Source organism: Prunus mume, linkage group LG6, assembly GCF_029339155.1.
Source record: "Prunus mume cultivar Tortuosa linkage group LG6, ASM2933915v1, whole genome shotgun sequence".
NCBI classification, from domain to species: Eukaryota; Viridiplantae; Streptophyta; class Magnoliopsida; order Rosales; family Rosaceae; genus Prunus; species Prunus mume.
The window spans coordinates 19256606-19278283 of NC_142703.1; the positions used below are offsets into that span (position 1 = coordinate 19256606).

Here is a 21678-nt window from a genome sequence, read left to right on the forward strand (position 1 = left end):
AGAGATGAGGATGATGATGAAATTCTTGGAAGAGATATAAGGCTTAGCTTGTATTTTCTTAACTTGGAGCAATGCTTTGGAATCGAGGTAGGGATTTCTTGAGGTTCTTTACAGAAGATTGATTTAATTAAATTTCGTGAGCTCTATATTATGTGTGCTATTATAATTGGTGTTCTTGATATTGTATAATGTTCTTGATATACTATATTTACGTATTGTGAACTATTTGAATAATGTAGGCATAATTCTGTCATGTCAATGTAATTGGTTGGAGTAGTTGGGTGGAGAAGATAATAATGGAAAAGAGGGTAATGGATATAGTCTTTTGTGTAGTTGAGTCTAACTCTTGGCAGGTACCAGGTCTCAGGGATCCCACAGTGCATATGGTTTTTATTGGGTGATTCGGGACTGGCGAAAGGGAGTTAAACAAGATGACTAACAAAAGAGGAATTATGGGATGATTGAAATGGGTGTTAGTTCATATAAATGGGCATTTGGGATCAAGTGGTATAAGCATGGTATGGGACGTGCAGGTCTGCTTGTCCAGTTATATGAATTAACGGGAATAGAATTGAAGAGCATTCATGCATTATTATTAGTATTATTATTATTAATGTGATATTTGGTTATGTGATTGCATATCACCTAATTTAATTATATCAATCTATTGTGGTAAGGTCTCATATCCCTACTGAGCTGTGGTTGCTCACCCCTCCCCTATTTAATTTTTCAGATGAATTAGTGGGTAAGACGATGACTAAATCAATTGAGGCTAAATTAGATGAAAGTAGTAGAGCTTTATTTATTAATTGTAAAGTTCTAAGATTTTGGAGCTATTTTTATAAGAGAAGTTTATTTTAAACTCATGTTTCGGCATCTTTTTATTTTATTTTAGTTATTTTATCTTCTCACGCACCAGGCGTAGGGGTTTCTATCGACCCCCGGGTCCGGGGCATGACATGGAATCATCAATTTTTGGACAAACAGTCAACAAAAAGGGGTGTTGTGAAAACAAACTGAAATCTTAAGAGGTGTTCGTGTAATTTTTTCAGACTTAAGAGGGTTTTATGAAAACACAAGAAACCTCAGGGAGTGTTGGTGTAAATAACTCTTCAAATTTTTTATTGTCTCCATTATCTTGATATTTTTTATATTATAGCGATATTTTGGTCTGAAGTGTGAGAGAAATTATCGACATCGATATTTTTCAATATTATTGATATTTATACAATATGTGTATGGATACACTCCAAAATATCCTTGATTTATGTAGGGGCTTTTTTGTTCCGGTAGCTACAGATGGAGTGCAGGCTCTGTAAGAAGTAAATGGTGAAAATTCCCTCTGTGTCTGAGTTCAAGAATTAGACCCCAAGAGTGCTTCGAAAGGGTAGCTGAGCTTTAGGAACACCTTGGTCTTTTTCACCAATGAAACCAACAGTTTCTTACAGATAAATTCTTGGCTTGGCTTGAGAAGCTTGTGACATGGAAGCTAAGCCTTCATGAGTTTAACATGAGAGAGAGAAAGACCAGGTTTTCTACGAGAAATAAAGGTTAAAGCAAAGGATTTCGTGAGGATTTGCTGAGGAGAGAGTGAGATATATATATATATATATATTAGGATGGAAGAATGTGTGCTTTGGGTAATTTTTCAGCAACTTGACGAAAACTTCGTCAGACTTTGGAATGGCTTGCTAGAAGAGAAGATGGAAAGAGATGGAGGAATATGGCTCTAATTTGAAGAGTTCCAAGGATAAGAGTTGATGCTTGCTCTCTCTGGATGTGTTTATGGGAGAGAGAGGAAGAATATGGAAGAACAGAGCATGAAATTGAAGCTTCCAGCAATGAGTAAAGATGTTGCTTGCTCTGGCAGAGTTTGCCAGAGGAGAAAAAGGAAAGAGATGGAAGAATAGAGCTGGAAATTGAAGTGTTCCAGGGATGAGAGGTGACACTTGCTCTCTTTGGATGTGGGTTTTGGGAGAGAGAGGAAGAAGATGGAAGAACAAAGCATGAAATTGAAGGGTTCCAGAGGGGATGCTTGCCTTCGATCCGTTATCTTTGCTGGGTAGAAAGTGTCTCCTTTTATAAGTGCTGGAACACTTAATTTTATCAAGCCACCCTCTCCCATTTTCCTTCACTTTCTTCCATTCCATATTACTTGGTGAAACTTTCCCAGCCTGAGCATGTAGGCATGAAGTTTTTTGGAGTTCCAAGACCTTCACGTAACTGGACTTCTCCATGTGGGTGAGGTGCCACTCACTTTTCCTTCTTGTTTTCTCACCAAAGCTTGCAGAGGAAAGAATGGGTAAATGTGCTGGTCAAAAGGTGATTTACTTCCATCAGCACATGAGTTTACTTGGTTTTGGTGGTTTGGCTTCAATCTGGTTTTAACAAAGATGCTGGATATTTCCACGTCGTTGGATATTTTATAAGGTGCTGGGCTAGGCTATTTTGTTTCTAGCAGCTTGTGAGTTCCCTTTGATTTCGTCAAGCTCCTGGAAACTTTGGTTGATGTGGGATTTTTTCAAGTGTTATGGGCATTTTCTTAAGGTGATGGGCTATTAGGTTTTCTCTCATGCTTACCCATATGTTTGGACTCAAGGAATGTGCTTGAGTTTTGGTGCTCCCAAATATTAAAACTTCCCCTTCTTGGACCATCAATAGGCGCCGTGAATCTTTCGTAATTATTTATACCATTTCAACCCGCCAAGAAGTCAGACATTCGCGTGGATTGGACTCACTTAAGCTTGGCGTGGCGTGTTGCTTATTTGATTGGCGTGGCACGTGTGCAAGCACATATGATGAATTCTTGCATACCCAAGTTGGGTTTCTTCCCAAGTTAGGTGTCGTACTATGTTAGAAATATATTTGGTTGAATTTTTTGGGCCTCAATAATCCCAGCGATAATATCCTCGATATTTCGTCATATTATCAATATTTTAGATTATGATCATAATCAATAGTTGAATTGTAGAACATTTGAATACTCTTAAAAATACTAGACACATGTTTGCTTTTAATTTTTATATTAGAAAACTGGCATATAAAAAATTTCAACTTACGACTTCCTTGAGCATAGACACTAAATATTTCATAAACTAGATGGTCATATCTTTTCTTTTCAAGTTGTCGTTTTTCGAGTTTTTCTTTTCGTAAATTAGTTTAATTTAGAGTAATTTAAACAATCTCTTACATTTGAAAAAATTGTCGATTTTTATTATATTACAGAAGTGTTAAATTGTGACTTATTACGGAATGATAAATTTTGCACGCGTGAGAGAGTTGGAGGACGGCAAAAACTAAAACAGGAGTTGAAGAACTAAAATGAACTGGAGAATAAATTCAAAGACTATTCTTGCATTGTATGATCGATGCATGGTAACATACCCGCACACTGTCAAAGGACTATCATGCACGTGGTGAGCAGGTTACGTTCCACTTGTTTTAAAATGTGCGGGCCACGTGTGGGGCCTCAGTAACGTGCTACTCATACCCCCAGGGACCCACAGGAGATATCCTATCATTACCCTCCAGCCAGGACCACAACTACAATGACAACAGCAACAGCTTCAATCTCACATTTACCGTTTGAGAAAGCGTTGGAGCAAACGCAGGTGACATTATCATTGCCCATGGAGTAAAGGGAGGATGGCTAGAAACACCAAGTACAGGGGGCTTCGTACTTTTGGTGATATAAACCAGTTTTGTCCCTTCTCTCCTCTTTCTCTCTCTCTCTCTCTGGCCTCAAAGACTTTGGTGGTCTGAGAAAGTTGTTGGGACAATTATGGCAAAAGAAGAAAAGAATATTGTTATTTTTTAGAAAATGACATAATTGACATTGCCATGCCAACTTGGTAAAAGGGGGACCAAGATATACCAAGCAACATTTGCATAGTGTTCTTCTGTCACTCATCCTAGTACAACTATCATCCAAACTTAACTTTGGAGTTATGATGAATTGGTATGAAACGAATGGGAACGCCGAAACTCGTTAATGAGTTGGGATCCCATCTCCCTTGAAACTAAGAGATGAGAGTGGAGGCTAAAAGCTATGGAGTGAAAGTGTGGAATCATCGTCGGTCCTCATTTTAATTTTAAATAAAAATGAGGAATACCCAACGACATTTTCTTTTCAACTATTTCTTTCAGGTGATTATAATGTAATGATGATCGCTATAAACCATCCTCAATCTTTCTTTGGCTATTTTTCTTAACTCTTTCTCTCCCACTTGACTCTTTTTCTTCAGTGTTCAAGAATTTTATGTGTGAAAAATGAAAACCATATTTCCTACTCAATAGAAGAGACTCAAAATCATATAGTCAGATAGAACTCATATTGAGAGTATGCATCACAAATTCAATCTCAACTTAGTTTTCAGTTAAAAAATTTGCCCGACTCAATCATAAATCCAATATTGCTTAACTTTCTCATTATATTAATTCAATGGTACTTATGGGCCAGGTTTGGTATAGAGGATTAGACTGAACTAGCTGAATGCCTAGATTTCGTGCGCAATCAAGGAATATAGGATGTTGTCTTTTAACTTGGAGGATTAAGATGGACTACTCATAAGAGGTTGATGTCTAAAATTTATCCCTACCAATCCCACCATTTTCAAGGAGGATAAGTTTTAGACATCAATCTCACATGAATTGTCCACCTTAATCCTTCAAGTTAGAAGACAACATCCATATTAATTCCTCCTTGATTGCACATGAAATCTAGTCATTTAGTCAGTCTAGACTAGTCCAGTCTAATCCCCCGTACCAAACGTGGCCATATAACTCTAGTGAAAGAATGCTTAACTCCATACACCGACTCAACAACAGAATTTTACTCTCGCCTTCCCTTTCAAATTTTGGTTGCTTTTTTGGCAATTTAGCAAGGAGTACATCAAATTTAATTTGGAGTATGTCTAGTCCACGTTCTATCTGCTATAGTGCAATCCAATAATTAACCGAAGACATTGCCAACTCATACTATGCCTTTGAGGCCTTCATAGCCATGACATATAGTACACTCTAAAAGTAATAGCATGTACTAATTAATGTACCTATATATATATGCCATCCAAAAGTCATTTCCCCAGTTCACCATGTTCTCTGCTCCCTACCATAGACAAGACATAATTTCTTTTTAGATACATTTGGTTAGTGAAGAAGATTAGGTTTTGTAATTTGCATGTGAGATGATTGCGGGGAAGAGAGGAGCTGAGAAGGATTGAAAATGAAGTGAGCAAAGGATACTTTGTACTCCCCGACAATATCAACTCAGATTATTTTCCAAATATATTTTGGAGCCCAACATGCCTTCCCCATCTCACCCTACCAAATGTCCTCATTGTCTAGCTAGTTCATCCCACATTCGAAGAATATGCGTGCAGCACCAGTTGTATACATTAAAATAATTTTTTTTTAAAAATGGAATTTAAATTAAGTTATAATTAGAAGATAACTTTAGCAATAAACATAAATAAATTAATGCAAATTATGGGGGGAGAGGAAGGAGAGAAAGGGGGGGAGATGATGGATCATACCTTAATAATCACAAACAACCTATGTCCATGTTTAAGGTTTAAATTAATTTAGAATTTGAATTTCGGCATTGAGTAGAATGTAAGGGGAGATAATCGAATGTAAGATATGTAGTAAAATTTCGAGTGCATTGATGAATGCTCTTTAAACTTCTTAATTCAGCACACATATATTTACGGAGAATGAACTTATGAACACTATTTCTCAATAGCCACAGTGAGGCCATGGTAAGTACTCTAAGTATTGTGATCAATGAAAACAAGGAATTCGAACTTGTAACATTTTTCCGAGATTTAGGAGAAGTGAGTACCATTAGATCAAGTTTTGTTGGCTCAAGTACTATCCTTTAGGAGATTTAGATTAGCAGGTCTATGTCTTGCTCTACAAAGGACAAAATCTTGTGACGTGATTTTAATTGATCATGCATGTCTTGTTTCAGATTATACGACCTTTTTGAACCGATCAGAAGCCTCCTTCCAAGAAATTTCGAGGACTATAGCTACATAGGAGACTGCTGGGACAAGAATGCAGAAGCGACGTGTATCTAACTGTAAACTGACCCACTCGATGACTTCTGTCTTCTACTCTCTTCATTTTCTTAGTTTCTTTATTTTATTTTTGTGCACAAATATAATATATTGTAATTGGATGTCGTTTACTGGGCATTAGTGCATTAGTGGATGCAGTGTTTGAGTTGAAACTTGTCTACTTTCGAAAACTTTCCTAGTCTTTACTAGGGTTGGTAATTCTTCTGAGTTTAAGTTGGATTGACCCATGTCATTTGCTTACATGTTCTAAGTTTTTATCGTTCCCAATGGAAAGAGGTGACGAACAAGAAGGGGACCATAATTAGAGTAGATATTTTTTCTTTTTTCTGAGGAGGAAATTTTGATCCGGGATTTGAGGCAACGAATGGAAGATATGCTTTTGCAGTTGAAGAAGCAGTTTATGGTAGAGGATGTGAGTGTCAGAAGAGAGACTTTGTGTTGTGTGGCTGCGAGAGAAACAAACAAAAGTGCATTAATAAGAAGGAGAGGACCAGCTATCCGTAGGCAGCCTTATTTGCTTCCCTTTCCCTGCTGGTCCTACTCTTCTTTGTAAAAATTAAAATTGTTCAATGGTTTGGTTATGATGAGTTGGCCATTTCTTACCAGATTGTCAGTTTCGCGTGTGGTGTGTGTGTGTGTGTGTGTGGAGAGAGAGAGAGAGAGAGAGAGAGAGAGAGAGATGCACGCAAATGAAAATCTGAGTAGGTTGTCTTTTGTCCTTTTGGTGTCTCAAACCAGAAAAGTATATTAGCTTAAGGACTTGTTCAGCAAAAGCATGGAAGATGTAAGGCTATAGAGTAATCACTACAAGAATATAATTGAAATAGACAATACTCAATAGATGATGAATGAACTAAATACTGTTATTTTATTTTGTTAGATGACAGTTTGTTATAAAATCGTCATCTAATAAGGTGTTAAATATTTGAAAAACGACAGTTTTTAAATCGTCGTATGATACGTTTTTTTTATTCTAATGAATATTTCTAAAACGGTATCGCTTTAAAATTTCAAGAGGTGTTAAGTTAAGAAAATGTACTACCATAATAAAGCTGGATGCCATCACAAAAACACAAGTAGAGTTCATAGATTTTCTCATGATCATAGGAGAGTTCATAGATTTTCTTATGATCATAGGATCATACTCAATTTGTCATTTGCCATCACAAAGTAAATGCTTCTACTTTCTGTTCATTCTTGGATTTTCCGCAATATGTACTTTTAACAGTAGTTAATGCTTTTAGGTGCATTTACAATAGAGTACTTCTACTAGTACTAAATTTATTCACCAAATTACGTGTCAGTACATGTTCGATTGATTCACTTTAAGTCAATTTAACTATTATTTACAAGTGATGAATAAGAATTTACTTAATGAACGGTTTAGATTGAAAGTTTAGTATAAGAGAATTTTATGTGTATTTAAGAAAAAAATAATTAAAAAGTTCCAATAACATATAATATATGATATTAATCTAGCAGTCACTGACCTGTTGTATTCGAGGACAAGGAGAGCTGAAGGAGTAAGGGCTACCAGTATATACATTCCAAAAGCTATATAATATACGATATGTCATAAATAAAGGATAAGATAAAACTGATATTTCATTTTCAATTTATATATACATGCTACGTATCTTCTGCAATATTCAAAATAATAATGCAGGCTCCAAAGTTGCATATGGGTCGTTGTATTGTTGAACATATAATTTGGATCATCATCTCTATGGAATTCACTTACAGATATATGTGTCAATAGCGTTTTCTAATCTCTAAGTTAAGGTTAGATACATAACAATGGAAGGAATCGAACTCTTGATCCTAACGTAATTCTTTCTCATTCACTCTCACCACTTGAGCTAATCGTGGACTTGACTCGAAGATATCTTTAAATATTTATGAATTGAGTTTTAAGAACTGTAAACTCATATATTTAGGAAACTTACCCCTTTCAATTCTTATTTGAATAATATTATTTGTATCATATTTATTCAACACATTTCTCGTGAACGAGTTACATATAATCTATTATAATGTATAGTTAAATTATATATTTGTAAGAGATGGTCTAGTCTGAAAATAGAATGACATTTTTCATTAGGTAATTGATGGAATTACGGCTATATCACACACACACACACATATATATATATATATATATATATATATACTCTTGATGTAAAAGTTAAGTTAAAATCATGTTGGTCATCATCATTAATGTTATAGATGCTGTAATAATATTCCACCATCTCAAATAACTATTGCCTTCTGGAAGGCCACTCAGGTAACAAAATTTTGTGCTTCTAGGTGTCTTCCATTCCCAACCCATTTTTGGCTGCCAAAATAGCACTTCCCCACTTACATTTCTATTGTTACAAACTTAAAAGAGAAAGTTAATTACAGCAATGCACCTGAAAAAGGAGAAAAAAAAAAGGCACTTCGGCATCTCAAAGTCAAATTTTATTGTAATATATCATTTACGACTAACTTCATCCATTTTTATGTTTAGGAAGTTTCATATAATTTGTACGTGATTCTTCAAAGTGGTGCATTAATTGATATTTCGGATATCAAAACATCATTCAAAAGAGTCATGAGTGAAGTATGCGCATCTTTTTTCACCAAAAAAAATAGACGAAGCTCGACTCTAAGTGGCACATTGCAATAAAATTTTACTTGAGATGCATATGTGTTTTTATTTTTATTTTTTATTTTATTATAAAACAGATGGCAAATTCCAACAAAGGCTAGAGTTCATGTGATATTTGACTAATTTTTCCGGTTTGTAATTAGTTTGAGTACCGACTTTCTTATCCGCAAGCGGTACATACAATAATGAAGAAACCCTGATCGAAAATCCGTACCATATGCCAATGTACCCCACATTCTCTGACAAGCTACTTTTTTTCACATGCTTTTGGTTACACTTTTTTTTAGCTAACAGATGCTCCTGATTATGATTTGACTCCCAGATTTTATTTCACGTAGCCTAAGCTACTAGTACTAGCTGCTGCTGCTTCAAGCCATGCACAGATCTCAATTTCATGTTCTTAAATTTGTATGAGAGAGAGAGAGAGAGAGAGAGAGATAGATTTGGTACAAGGCAAACAAGCAATGAAATCTCTCATTAATTCCATAAAAACAGTACTAATATTTCTGTCACAGGGTACATTTGACAAGCCACCTCTGTGAGCAAAATGGATCTCAAACATTAATTTATACAAAATGTAACCAAACCCAACTTATGTTCATGGGTTTCAAGTTAGAGTCAAGAATCTAACATCTCAGAAGGGTTCAAAGAAAACCACCACTCCCAAATTTCCAACCCCAAAAAAGAATTAAAAAAACACCCAACAAATTGAAGTCAAGATTGATGGATAAGGTAAATGAAGAAAAAAAGATGTTAAAAAAAGAGAAGCTCTCTGTGGTGCTTCATCTTGGGCCATCTTTTTCTCCATGAAAATCCCACAAATCTCTTGACCTTCAAAAACTTGAAATCTATTCATCTGAGCATTGAAGTTAGGGAGCGAAAAACGACTTCTTCACAAGGGATTGTGAGGCCCATGTCGTGATCGAAACCAAATTCCTCCTCGGCTTGGCGGAGGAGGCACTGGAACTGAGGATGTGTCAAGAAGGAGATGGGAACAATGTACCTTGTTCTGTTCTCTCCAACATAAACTGGGAAATGACCTTTTGGGACATCTAGGGGAAGGCCATCTTCATCATATCCATGTTTCTTCCCCAAGCTTGAGCACCTTTTCAGGATTTGCTTGAGCACTGCGGTTTGAGCCAGTTTGTTTGATTTTCTGATGCCCATCTTTTCTCTTTCTTTTCTTTTTCTTCTGTTTTTGTTGGGGTTGGTTTTGGGGTGAAGGAAAGCTAAGAGAGAGTGGAGTGAGAGAGAGAGGTGTAGGTGGTGAAGTCAGTGAAGGGTAAGGGGGGTATTTATGAAGAGGGTTTAGAGAGAGAGGGCGATAGAGAGACTGGGGAGGGTCATGTGGTGTGTGGGGAGGAAAGGACATACCACGGGTGTTTTGGGGTATGTGTACGTGATCAAGGACATTGGTGGGAGCCAAGCCCATTGGGTTTACTCTTGTATGTTGGCCCTCCAAATGACAACATGGACCCTCCCTCTCCCCCTCTCTCTCCTCCTCTCTCTTTCTTCAGATAAAGGGATGTCTAAATTTGAAAGTTTAGTTGAAAAGCTCTAATGACTTCTTGATTGAGCTTTGACCAAATCATTTATTAATTAATCACTTTCCACAAGGAGGTATTATTGTTATATTTAATGACTTTTGACAAAAAATAATAAATATCGGTAATAGAAAAACCTTCACAATTCACATAAGTTCTCATCGAATACAAAGTTTTAGGGTAAATCTCAAGCACATGTAATCACGAATAAATCCATGAAGGTCCAAACCTAACATTTACAATTCACCCCATATGAGTTACTGAAAGTTGAATATCCTAGAAACTTTGCAATTTGCATTTCCAAAAAATAATTTGATTTGGATTATAGTTTGATAGAAACTTAAGATTATTTGCCTTAATTAAGTAGTATTTAGTCCTAATTCCACCTCTTTCTCTCTGCCTAAAATCACGGACCGATAATAAGTACTATTCAGTACAGTCTTGTGGATGTTTGGCTTTTTCTTATTGTTGGGCAACCTGGTCTGGTGATTCCGTGTACTGCAGGACAGATAAAACAACAGTCTCCCTCTCTCTCTCTCTCTCTCTCTCTCTCTCTCTCTCTCGCACATAGCAAACTAAAATTGTTGCAGAAACCCATGTGTATGTTACTGCTACCTCTGCGGCTTTCCACCATACTTTTTTTATCTTCAGATTATGCCCACACACTTCCCTGAGGGAGATACCAAAAGATTAAACAAAAGCATGCCTCAAAACACTTTTCTTACTTTCATGATTCCTATATTTAACTTTAAAACTCAACCTAAATCAAGTGTAGGTGTAGGTGAACAATTTTTGATACGAATATGAGAAGACATACACGAATACGACCTGTTAACACAAATTCCCGTCCGTAACTAAGTAGATATACGTTCACAAATCACATGAATTAAGTAAAATTATGTACACTTTTATCAGACTCTTTGCTTGATAAGTACTTTTTGTTTTGTTTGAAAGGTACATAATCTTCCTGCGCATGATGATTAAAGTTGGAACACACCATGCAGAGCCACGGACCTAGAAAAGTTCGTACGTAAAATCCATAATTGCACCATGTGTACTTTAATAGTGAACTCTCTCAGCCGTTGGTTTAAGATAGGAAAACAGAAAAGCGTATTTAGTCAGCAAAGGAACATGGCCAATTCAGAAGTCTACCTCTCACAAATCACAAATCTACGTCTTCTCTACTAAAGAGGGTGAAGGCAGTGAAAACAGATTCTAATTGAACAGAAAGCGTCCTCCCTTTCTGTTCAAGTTATTGTACATCTAATTGACCAAAAAAAAATAATTTTTTTTTAACTACATCTCCAACGGTGCAGCTATCATCAAGGGGCTGGTGGGCCAGTCCACCGTCTTCCATGGGGTAGCCCTATACAGAAGGCCTCTCATGATGAGGGGACCGACATGTACGTTCAACAAGAATTGCTCGTTAATGACCCTTCTTTACGGACAGGTCATTGATTTTTAAGTGTATGGAAATTTTGTAAGGGAGATACACTTGCGCTGGTTACATAAACCTAACCAAATTAAAAAACAATGCTCAACCTTGGCTCCCTTCCGAACTCAACTCGACTAATACGACTCACCGAACGGACGATTCAATGGCTGTGGACCTATAATGCTCACACTGAAAGTGCAGTGTCTTAATAACATGGAGCTTTGTGGTCCTGATGAAACCACTACCACTAGAAAAAAGAAGATTTACAAGAAGACATAAATCTATTACAAACGTACACCACTAGTATATTCCAAGTCTGCCTACCTCCATTTGAGCAAAGTCACCCCTCCACGTTCTAAGACTCATAAAGTGGTCCGCAAAGCTAAGATTTTGTGCCTGACACGGCCTTGTCCTACATTTTTGTCTTTTCTTTTTGTGTTCTTTTGATCAACCTCTAATACTAGTACATATATCCTTACTTCCTTACCATCATTAACACAATCACAAACCAATAAAAATTCAGTTTTAAAAGGCACTCAAAAGATTAGGGTCTGTTTGGTATCATACTAAAAAAAGTAAACTAAAAAATTATGATTTTTTTTTAAGAATATGAATTTTCAAATACTGATTTTAAGATTTAAAAACTTATTTAGTATTGGACTTCAAAACTATTTTAAAAATCTACAAACTTATTCCAATTAATTATTATTTTATGGGTTTTTAGGTCTAATGGTCCTTGAACTTTGACCGATTCACATTTTGGTCCCTCAATTTCCAAAATCGTTCCCATGGTCCTTCAACTTCACTTTCGTTAAATGCAGGAAAATGATATTTTTTGTATTATTTTTAATTTCCAATATATAAATATTCATTTCACCCAAAAAACAAAACTAAAAACAAAAAAACCTTCTTCCTATGCTCGTCACCATTGGTGGACCCATGAATTTTTCAGCGGATGTGCCATTTTGAAAGACTAAAAGCTTTAAACAAAAATTGACAACCAAATAACCTTATAATTTAAACAATACCAATGCCATTCATATGCCAAAAATGAAATTGGTGCAATTGTTGATGAAGAAGAAAAAAAAAACTGTAGTATGTTTCATCTATTTTATTTTCCTCGATTAACTATGAATTACATTCGAACTTATTTGGAAGCTTGATTGATACAATATTTTCTTTCTTGGCACAAGACTTGATTGATGAATAAGTTTTTATAAAAGATTTGGAGTTCTCTCTATAAAAAAAAAAAAAACTAAAAATAAGAAGAAAATAAACAGATTAGTGGTGCAGACCGAAAATAAGATGAATTTGATGATCTTTTTTTATATAAATTTGGATTGGTGGACGTAAAGAATCTCTCAAAAAAGGGAGACTTTCTTTTTCTATTTTTAAGAAAAATCTCCTTATTGCTGAAGGAGTTTCCTCTTTTTTCGTCTATAGTACGGATTCTCTCTCTCTCTCTCTCTCTCTCTCTCTCTCTCTCTCGGTCCAAAATGACGTCTTTTTGGCCAGGAGTTAAAAAAAAAATTAAGCGCGCAGCACAAAAAAGGAAGGAAGTTTATCAGGCCTTTTGTCGAACAGATGGAGTGCACAACTAAAGTAAACGAAGGGGCAACTTTCAGGCACTTGAAAAGCTTTCTTCGGCTAGGGGAGGTGCAGGTCCACCAGTGCTCGTCACAGTAGCCACAACCTCTCCAACCCAACCCCACCTAAACACACACAACCCACAACCACCACCAAGCCTTCCTCACCCTCACCATCCCACCGAGTCCCAAAACCTCTTTCCCTGGGATGAAATATTCAAATTGATTTTTTCAATTTCTTTTGATCAACAAAATCGAGGATTTGAAATAGAGCAAGGGATATAAACCATCGCAGTGAAGGTGGGTATGGTTTGAGTGTGGGTAAAGGTTATGGGAGAGCCATCAGTTGTTGCCCGGGTGATGAGTTAATTGGCTCGGTGTCCGGTGTCGGTTGTCCATGACTTTATTGGATTGGAGGAAGGGAGATATATTATTCCTCGATTGGTGGTGGGTTTTAATGGGCTTGGCTTGGGGAGGGATGGAGATATATGGACGGGGAGAGTTATGTTGCAGTGGTGGGGGAATCTGTGTGGGGTTTGGGTGAACCAGGAATTGCCCATGCACCCCAAGGGTGAAGCAATTTCCAATTTTGACTCTCAACAGTACACCATGTGCCATGCATATGCTCAAATTTAACAAAAAACAGTTAACAAAACTGACGTTAGGACCATATGTCCTAATGAAACTAAAGTTGAAGGACCATGAGAACAATTCTGAAAATTGAGGGACAAAAATACTAATCGAGTCAAAATTCAGAGACCATTAGACCTAAAAACCCTTATTTTAATTAACAAAAAAGGAAAAACAGAGAGCTTATGTCTCTTACTCTCTCTCTCTCTCTCTCTCTCTCTCTCTCTCTCTCTCTCTCATCAGGGACTAACGAAATTAGGGTTGTTTTCTCTACCACAAGATCGGGCTTCTTAACGGTGACAGTGTTTCGAGGAGACTAGTTGGTACGAAACTAGTAGGTGCCAACGACGAGATCTAGGAATAGGTCTGCAGGTTGGGTCGAGCTTTGAGGAAAACAGAGAGAGATAGAGAGGAAGAGAGAGGGAGACGGCAGAGGGATGGGAGAGATAGAGAGAGCGTGGAGAGAGGGAGGGGAGAGATAACAAAAAAACTATAAAACCTAAGTTTTTTTGTTTTCAATAATGGGGGTGTTTTTGAGTTTTTTTTATTTTTTTTTTAGGTTAGAGTTTTTAAAAATGGGCCTACCAAACAGTTTTTTTGACTTTGGACTTAAAATCCGTTTTTGAGTTTATAAAATTAGATCTAAGTAGGATACCAAATGGACCCTTAACATCCCAAAAACACTTTTCTCTATTTCTACCAAACATTATAGATAACACTTTTCAATAATTAGGATTCGTTTTGGGACTGTTTATGTAGAAAGCAATTTTGCTCATAATTTTTATTAAAAACCCAAATGTTTCATGAAAAAACACTTGGAAGTGATACCTAAAGAAGCACTAACATCATAAAGTTTTTTAATTTTTATCCAAATTACTTATAAAATTTTCTTTCAAAGGCTAAAGCTATAAAAAAAAAAAATGCTTTTAGTTGTCAGAAAACAGTTTTAGCCCTTTCAGTTGCAATGCCAAACATGCCCTTAGAAATGGCGTTAGCATTGTAGAATACGCATCACGAAAAGCACTCGCAAAGAGCAATTGGCAAAACTTTATTCTTAGCCAAAAACACTTTTCTCTATTTCTTCTAAAAACACACCCAAACAGGTCCTTAGTTGTTAGCTATGGTGTTACTAAGTGAGCCTTACCAAGAACAATCTCAATAACCCTTAATTTTTAGCTAAACGGTATTGCTAAGTGAGCTTGCCACGCTTTAGTTACCTTCAAAACAATTTTAGCTTACTAAAAACACTCTAAATCGGGGTCGACACAGCTTGAGTTCTATTTGAGTTTGACTTGAATTTGGCTCGTTTGACTCGTAATAGAAACAAGCCAAGCCAAGCTAGTTTAAGAAACAACCCAAACTTGAGCTTCGTTTTGTTAAAGACGCCCTTCATTTTTAGCTAAGTCAACCTTACCAAAACCAAAACCTCACTCAGGAGGAGGTAGATAACAACATTACCAATTACAAATTAGCAGGTAGAAAGTAACCAACTATGGGGCCAGGTTGAAGTTAAATCTGTTGCCATAGTCAGCACCAAATACAAGAACAGATACAGGTATGAATTACCTACATGTCACCGTCATTTGAAGAAGCCTTCCCATGTTCTGTGAATGAGATTGATTGGGGGAAAAAAGAATATAAAGAACAGCAGAGGGACTACAAAAGGCCCACCAACCACCCTAGTCATCACCCAAAATGCGGTGCCCTGCAAAGCCAAATAGACCTGGGGGGTTATTTTCTTCTGTGATTGTGACTCTGCCTTGGCTTGGCACATGAAGGCCATGTTACTCTTGCCCCAAAACTCCTGTAAAAGACAACAATGTAAGGACCTGTGAGATCATTTCCAACTGCTTCGAACGGCTCTCTTTTAATACCTTACCCAAAAAGATTACTTCATCAACAGTAATTGCATGTCACAGGGATAACACTACTTTGCTTTATCCTCATTCAATTACATTCCGCCATGTGGAAATCTTATCACGCGTGGCGGAATGTGATTGGTTGGGGATAGCAAAACAATCTTATCCCAGTGACATACAAGTTTTTCTCATACTTCGGAAGTTGGAATATCTTTTGAGTGCCCTGATTTTTTGTGTCAAAAGCAAAAAAAGAAAAGAAGAAAAAAAAAGAATTCATTTTCTGAGCAATTGTCCTTTCCACTGGCTCTCTTGCTGAAAACTTGGTAAGAAATGAGATCATGTTAAAAAAATTAACCAAAAGCTGCCATTTATTTATCTATATTCTATAGGCATGCATAAAACAAGAGGAACTAAATGAATAAACAAAAGCAATCTTGCCCATGTGGGTTGTAAGGAAATGCTTTGCCAATGGAACCTGAAGCTGCTGCATAATGGAGTCTGATGATGATGATGATGATGATGATGATGTAAGAATGCATGGTCTCATGGGTTGTTCATAAGAAGCATAAAATATATCATACGCATACTAAGAAAATACATGGAAACATGATTAGTCCATGAATATTTATGAAAATGGTGTTATCCATATCCATATGCATTCTCTCAGCGGATGGATAGGGCCAGAAGATCAAGTAACTGATGGTGATGCCATCAAAATGTAAAACCCATGTGGCCTGTAAGGGAAGAAATGACACTAAATATGACATAAAGATGATCAATGAGGTGTGCTCTTTCTGCAACAAATTGGCAATTACTTAAAAACAGTTAAAATAAAGGGCAAATGGGTAAACAACAATCATTAGGCTATAACCTACACTATAAGAAGCCTAGATTCAGTTGTGCAATTATGGAGAAGAGAAATTATTCGTATGGACCCACCTCAGCAAACTTTGAAAGGGTTTCTGAGAGTGAAGGATAGGCTCATATCTGAATGAAATGTGCAAAACAAAGAATGGATGTCATGACTCGACATGCTGGTGCAACCTGGGCTGTTACAATGACAGATGACAATGGGTTATTTTCACGAACCCTACCAAAATATGCAGGGTCCAGATATAAGCAAGACTTGATATGATGCAATTGAGGTAGTGTGGAAAAAAATGAAATTGTTTATAGTAAAATGTCTACCACTGAGAGTATAAGCTAGTACAAGAACAATTCACACCAAGTCAAGATTTAATGTATCTTACTCATTCACTAAAGAAAAGTAGCAGCAAAACCGTGAATCTGACTTACCTGCAGAACCATCTGAAGCTGACTTACATAATCATCTGCACAGAAAACCTAACAATTGAAAGAGCAAATTGATCCGGGATGATATTTAATGACAGAATGCATCAGCCATACCTATGACATTCTTATTGCGGAAGTTGTTTGATACATTTTGGTCTATTGAAAATCAAACACCCGAAATTTCAAACTACTGTTCTCATCATCTGTACTTTCAGAAAATTAAGACAAATATGTTGGGCAATAAATAATTGGTATCTAAGTAAACCAAAATTTTTAATCTTGTGATGGTAAAAACTTATAGCGAAGATACACCTTATACTTTCTTCCTTTAAATTGTTTATCGATACAGAGCCGCATTGTGATGAAGAACACCACCAATTCGTGTAGAACAGAAAAATAAAAGAATGCAAAAGGACAAAATTTTTCCACAGCTGGGAAAATACATATAATTGCTACATTTGAATGTCATCGAGTGCATCTGCTACGAAAGCAATCTGAAAGCATCTTCTGTGAAATCACTTTGGAACTGAAATATCAAAAAATCTGCAGGTAATGTACATTCACTGGTCGGAGACAGAATTCACTTGTTGCTGCTGCTGTCCATCTAGCAAACTTATCTCTCTTCGAAATTTAGCAATATGAGCTTGAACCTAATATACAATGACATTTAAAGCCCACTGTCAGTATAGTTAACTTGAGCCTTTTTCTATCACTAAGTAACTATTACGTCTCAACTAAGACAGGGAGTAAACAAACTTATAGTTTCCATTACTTACTACTCATGCCAAAACATCAAATACTCTCATATCTCTACAACATGGAATACATCTCATTAATCCTTAGAAGATTCAGATTCAAAACACATGCTTAGGTTGGTTCCCCTCACTCTATTTTCCTCATATGAACTTTGATTCATAGAAGCCTCTTGTACGTGACTTGGCCCAGTCACCAAGCGTGACTGGCAATTCAAGAGGTGAAACTCTAATGGTTGTTTGCTGACCTATGGGATCTTAAGTCTTTTGATCAGAGTAAGTTTCGTGGGAGCAATATGACCCATAAACGCAAAACACATGCTGATTTATTGTTATTTGTTTTGGCTGGTTTTCGCCCCAATATCATAAATCAATTTTTTAGCATTTGAGTACCAAACACTGTTCAGTCTAAAACTAGCGCAGTAGTACATGGCTGGCTGGTCTCTGGGGTTTACAAAACACACTCTTGGATTCAAACATTGTAACCCCATATCCATGGCTGGCTGGCTAATAAAATTGCACTGAAGACAGAGCTGCAGAAGAGGGACAGTATTTGATCATACATATATAAATGAGAACGGTGAATTACTTCTAATAATGAAAAAAAGGCCTCCAACTTATAACCAAGGTTCTTTTTTGAGTGCACAAAGGGTAAGAATGGAGAGCTCTCCCAGGAAGTCTCTCAACAAAAAAATTTAATATGCAAAAACGATAAGCCTAGGCACTCAGCGCCAGCAGGTAAAGTTTTTGCCAAGAATACGCACACCGTGACAGCTCTTCATGCTCACAAAGCAAATCTATATCCAGAAATTTCAGACAAAGTAATGCTTACCTGCTGACGAGCTGCTGCAAGTTGTAACAGCTCATCTGCTTCTGAGAAATTCATGAACCACTGGGACATCGGATGATCTTTGGTGTCACCTCTCTTTCTCTTACTTGGATCCTCAACTGGCACTACATGCAATGAAAAGAAGTAGTTATTACATGCACGACATGATAAAGAGAAATTACAGACAACACAGCAAAAAGAATTCATACCAGGAGGAGGCAAAACAGAGCCAGCAGGTAATCTGGGCACAATTAAAGCTGGCTGATTCTGCACACGAGCTAAAAACGCCTCTGAAGGCTCGGGGAACACAATCTCATCATAGGATTCCACGACAACAGGTTTTTTAGTTGACATAGGACCAGACTCATCCTCTGGGTACAACTTCAAATGATGAAATCTGTAACAAGTGAAAGATCAAGTTCAGCCTGCGCTACCAAATGTATGACAAAAAGAAGAAGAAGAAACAGTTGTTTGTTTGTTTCAAGTTGGTTGGCTCTAATTAAATGTAAAATCAAACTCTATGGACTCTAATGTGCCCAAACATGTTATACACAAAAAAAGACAAACAAATGTCCTACAATCACAGAATATAAAGTAGTTCAATCAAACTCGTTCTTTGCACAATTGATCCACCAATTAAAGACATTTGAAGGTTAAGCGAAATCTAGTTGCCACATTTGGTAACAATATGGTGAGATATAGCAGGATGTGTTGGTGGAGGGTACTGATAATAACTCAGATGGAAAATGAATATAATGACATTGGACATTAAAACACAGAGTTGCTTCTATTCAACTAGATTTGCTTCTATTATTCCTTTCTTCGGCATTATTTTAGTACTTTCTCCAAATTCCCAGAACACAGACTGTGTCAAATAAAAAACTGGCAAGCCTACTACCAAGTAAATCACATAAAGATGATATTTAAAACAACTCACAAGTTTAATGGCTTATCACAAACATCACTGTGGAAAAAAAGAGTAATAGCGATTTCAAATTCGCCCCAACCACATTCTGACAACTCGAATGGTGGTGACTCAATCACCCTTGTGGGATTATTAAAACTGGAATGCAGCTGAAAAACAGCACGCTTTATCACCACTCCCAAATCCTCATTGGTTGCCCCGCGGACGTATACAGTCCACTTATGTGATTGGTACCTAGTTAAATATCACAAAATGTAATCAGATATTCTATTTCGCATTTAAGTAACTCAAGAAGCCAATAAGCCTAGCACAATGAACAATACTTACTCGTTTGCCTTCTTACCGAGCCAGAATGAAATATTGCCATACACTATCGGAACACTAATCTCAACATCTTTGAGTTTCTTATGAAAAATCTACACAAAGTTACATGAACAAAATACAATAAAAAAACTACAATTCAAGTTCAAAACATGGACTCATAGTATTAGCATGTGCTCAAAACTTGTTTCATAATATTCTGCTGATTAGAATAATGGGCAACGATTTTATAAAAAAATTTAAAAATTTAAAAGTTTTATTTTTAAAATTTGAACAAAGATCTACCCTCACCCTCCATAACAAAAACATAAACACATTATACAATGTGAAACAATACTTGGCAAAACAAATCAATCCCAAAACAGGGTCTTGAAGTTGAGGTTCATAACTAGTTCCAAAACCAGTTTTGGGCATCTGGGCATTCTTGCTTTGGTCAATTAGGAAATGGGTAATTGTAAAAATTTGAATTGAACAAGAACGTTACCTTCTTTTCACTGTCTTCTGGTTTGCCCATTTTGGTGCGCAGTGATTTGGGCGTGGGCCCACTCAACTCAGGCTGATCTAGACCGTGCGATTTGGAAGAAGAACTATTGTTCATATCCTTGCAAAAACCTTTTACTTCTCTGGAAGGCAAGTGCAATAAGAGAAACTAGGGTTTCTTCCCGCGAAGTCACAGAGCGTACGGTCTCCAAGCTCCCTTACGCTTTCAAGAGTTTCCTATACGACGCGGCTATAAGGTTTTCTCCTTCTGACCAATGAGGTCAGGACATGTGGTGCCGAGTGAGGGCATTTAAGTATGTCCAAGATAAATAGGTTTTGAGAAATGACCAAAAGACCCTCTCTTGAAAGCACTGGCGCTCTGTGGATGGCTAATGTGAAAGAGCAAGCCATTTCCTGAAATTGATTTTTTATAAATTTTTATTTTACATTTATTTCCAGAATTTTATATATATATATATATATATATAGTCATATTGAGGATCCTCAATAATTTTATTTGAGAGGCCTTTAAGTCTCATACAATTTTTTCCCAATGATCCAAACCATCTATTTTTTAGGTCTTCATTCATAGATCATCCTTACAAAAAATTAGACAAATCGGAAACCGTTTCGACATCCAATTGTGTCATACAAAATCAATGAACACGGTGCTTCAAGAAAGTACTAAAATTTCAATAAATCAATTGAATGGTCAAATGATATCGGATTCAAGTGATTTTTTGTAGAGATGATCTTTGAATGAGTATCTACAAAATAGACGGTTTGGATTATTGAAATACAATCTGGAGTGGGGCCTACAAGGGGTGTCCTCAAATAAGCTTATTTGAGGATCCTCAATGGAAGCTTTATATATATATATATATATATATATATATATATATTTTTGGGCAATGATTTCCCCACTCCTATTTTATCCACTTACACTCCTTTTTAGTTATAAAAGGAGTGTAAGTGAATAAAATAGGAGAAAAAGGAGTGGGGAAACCACCACTCATATTTTTTCCATCTATTCTGTTTTGGAATTTCCAACATGGATGAGCTTGCCTCGGTTGATTTCATCAATATCCTTGATGTAGCAACAAACAAAGTTTGAGACCAAATGAACTTGATATATCATATTCAAGAGATGATAATCCCTTTTTTTTGGGGGGAACAATGAGGAATAAAATCCAAAGACAAACTACTCAGATTGGTTTAAACTAGGGTTGGGCATACACACTGAAAACCCCGATTAAACCACCCAAACTAAACTGTTGGTCTGGTTTGGTTTCAT

General features: G+C 36.5%; 2 protein-coding genes across 2 annotated transcripts; both read right to left on the reverse strand.

Annotated features, from left to right (window-relative positions):
• Positions 1–9172: 9172 nt before the first annotated feature.
• LOC103335584 (protein SMALL AUXIN UP-REGULATED RNA 12-like) lies at positions 9173–10019 on the reverse strand. Its single transcript, XM_008238596.2, has one exon. It carries the CDS (start codon positions 9895–9897, stop codon positions 9583–9585), a length of 315 nt encoding a protein of 104 aa, XP_008236818.1. The 5' UTR covers positions 9898–10019; the 3' UTR covers positions 9173–9582.
• Positions 10020–17331: 7312 nt separating this feature from the next.
• Positions 17332–20623, reverse strand: LOC103335583 (transcription initiation factor TFIID subunit 14b). The gene is made up of 6 exons (XM_008238595.3): positions 20389–20623; positions 19911–19999; positions 19596–19817; positions 18868–19055; positions 18662–18783; positions 17332–17727 (listed from the first exon to the last, which is right to left on the reverse strand). The coding sequence occupies exons 1-6, from the start codon at positions 20500–20502 to the stop codon at positions 17638–17640; spliced, it is 825 nt and encodes a 274-aa protein (XP_008236817.1). The 5' UTR covers positions 20503–20623; the 3' UTR covers positions 17332–17637.
• Positions 20624–21678: the final 1055 nt, after the last annotated feature.

What these genes read in the sequence shown, in the direction of transcription:
- LOC103335584 (XM_008238596.2), bottom strand. Translation starts at nt 9,897, where the DNA reads ATGGGCATCAGAAAATCAAACAAACTGGCTCAAACCGCAGTGCTCAAG.
- LOC103335583 (XM_008238595.3), bottom strand. Translation starts at nt 20,502, where the DNA reads ATGAACAATAGTTCTTCTTCCAAATCGCACGGTCTAGATCAGCCTGAG. An exon ending in TGTGATAAGCCATTAAACTT is followed by an intron (nt 19,056 to 19,595) that starts GTGAGTTGTTTT and finishes CACTTGTTACAG; the next exon opens with ATTTCATCATTTGAAGTTGT. An exon ending in TTGCAGCAGCTCGTCAGCAG is followed by an intron (nt 17,728 to 18,661) that starts GTAAGCATTACT and finishes ATTGTATATTAG; the next exon opens with GTTCAAGCTCATATTGCTAA.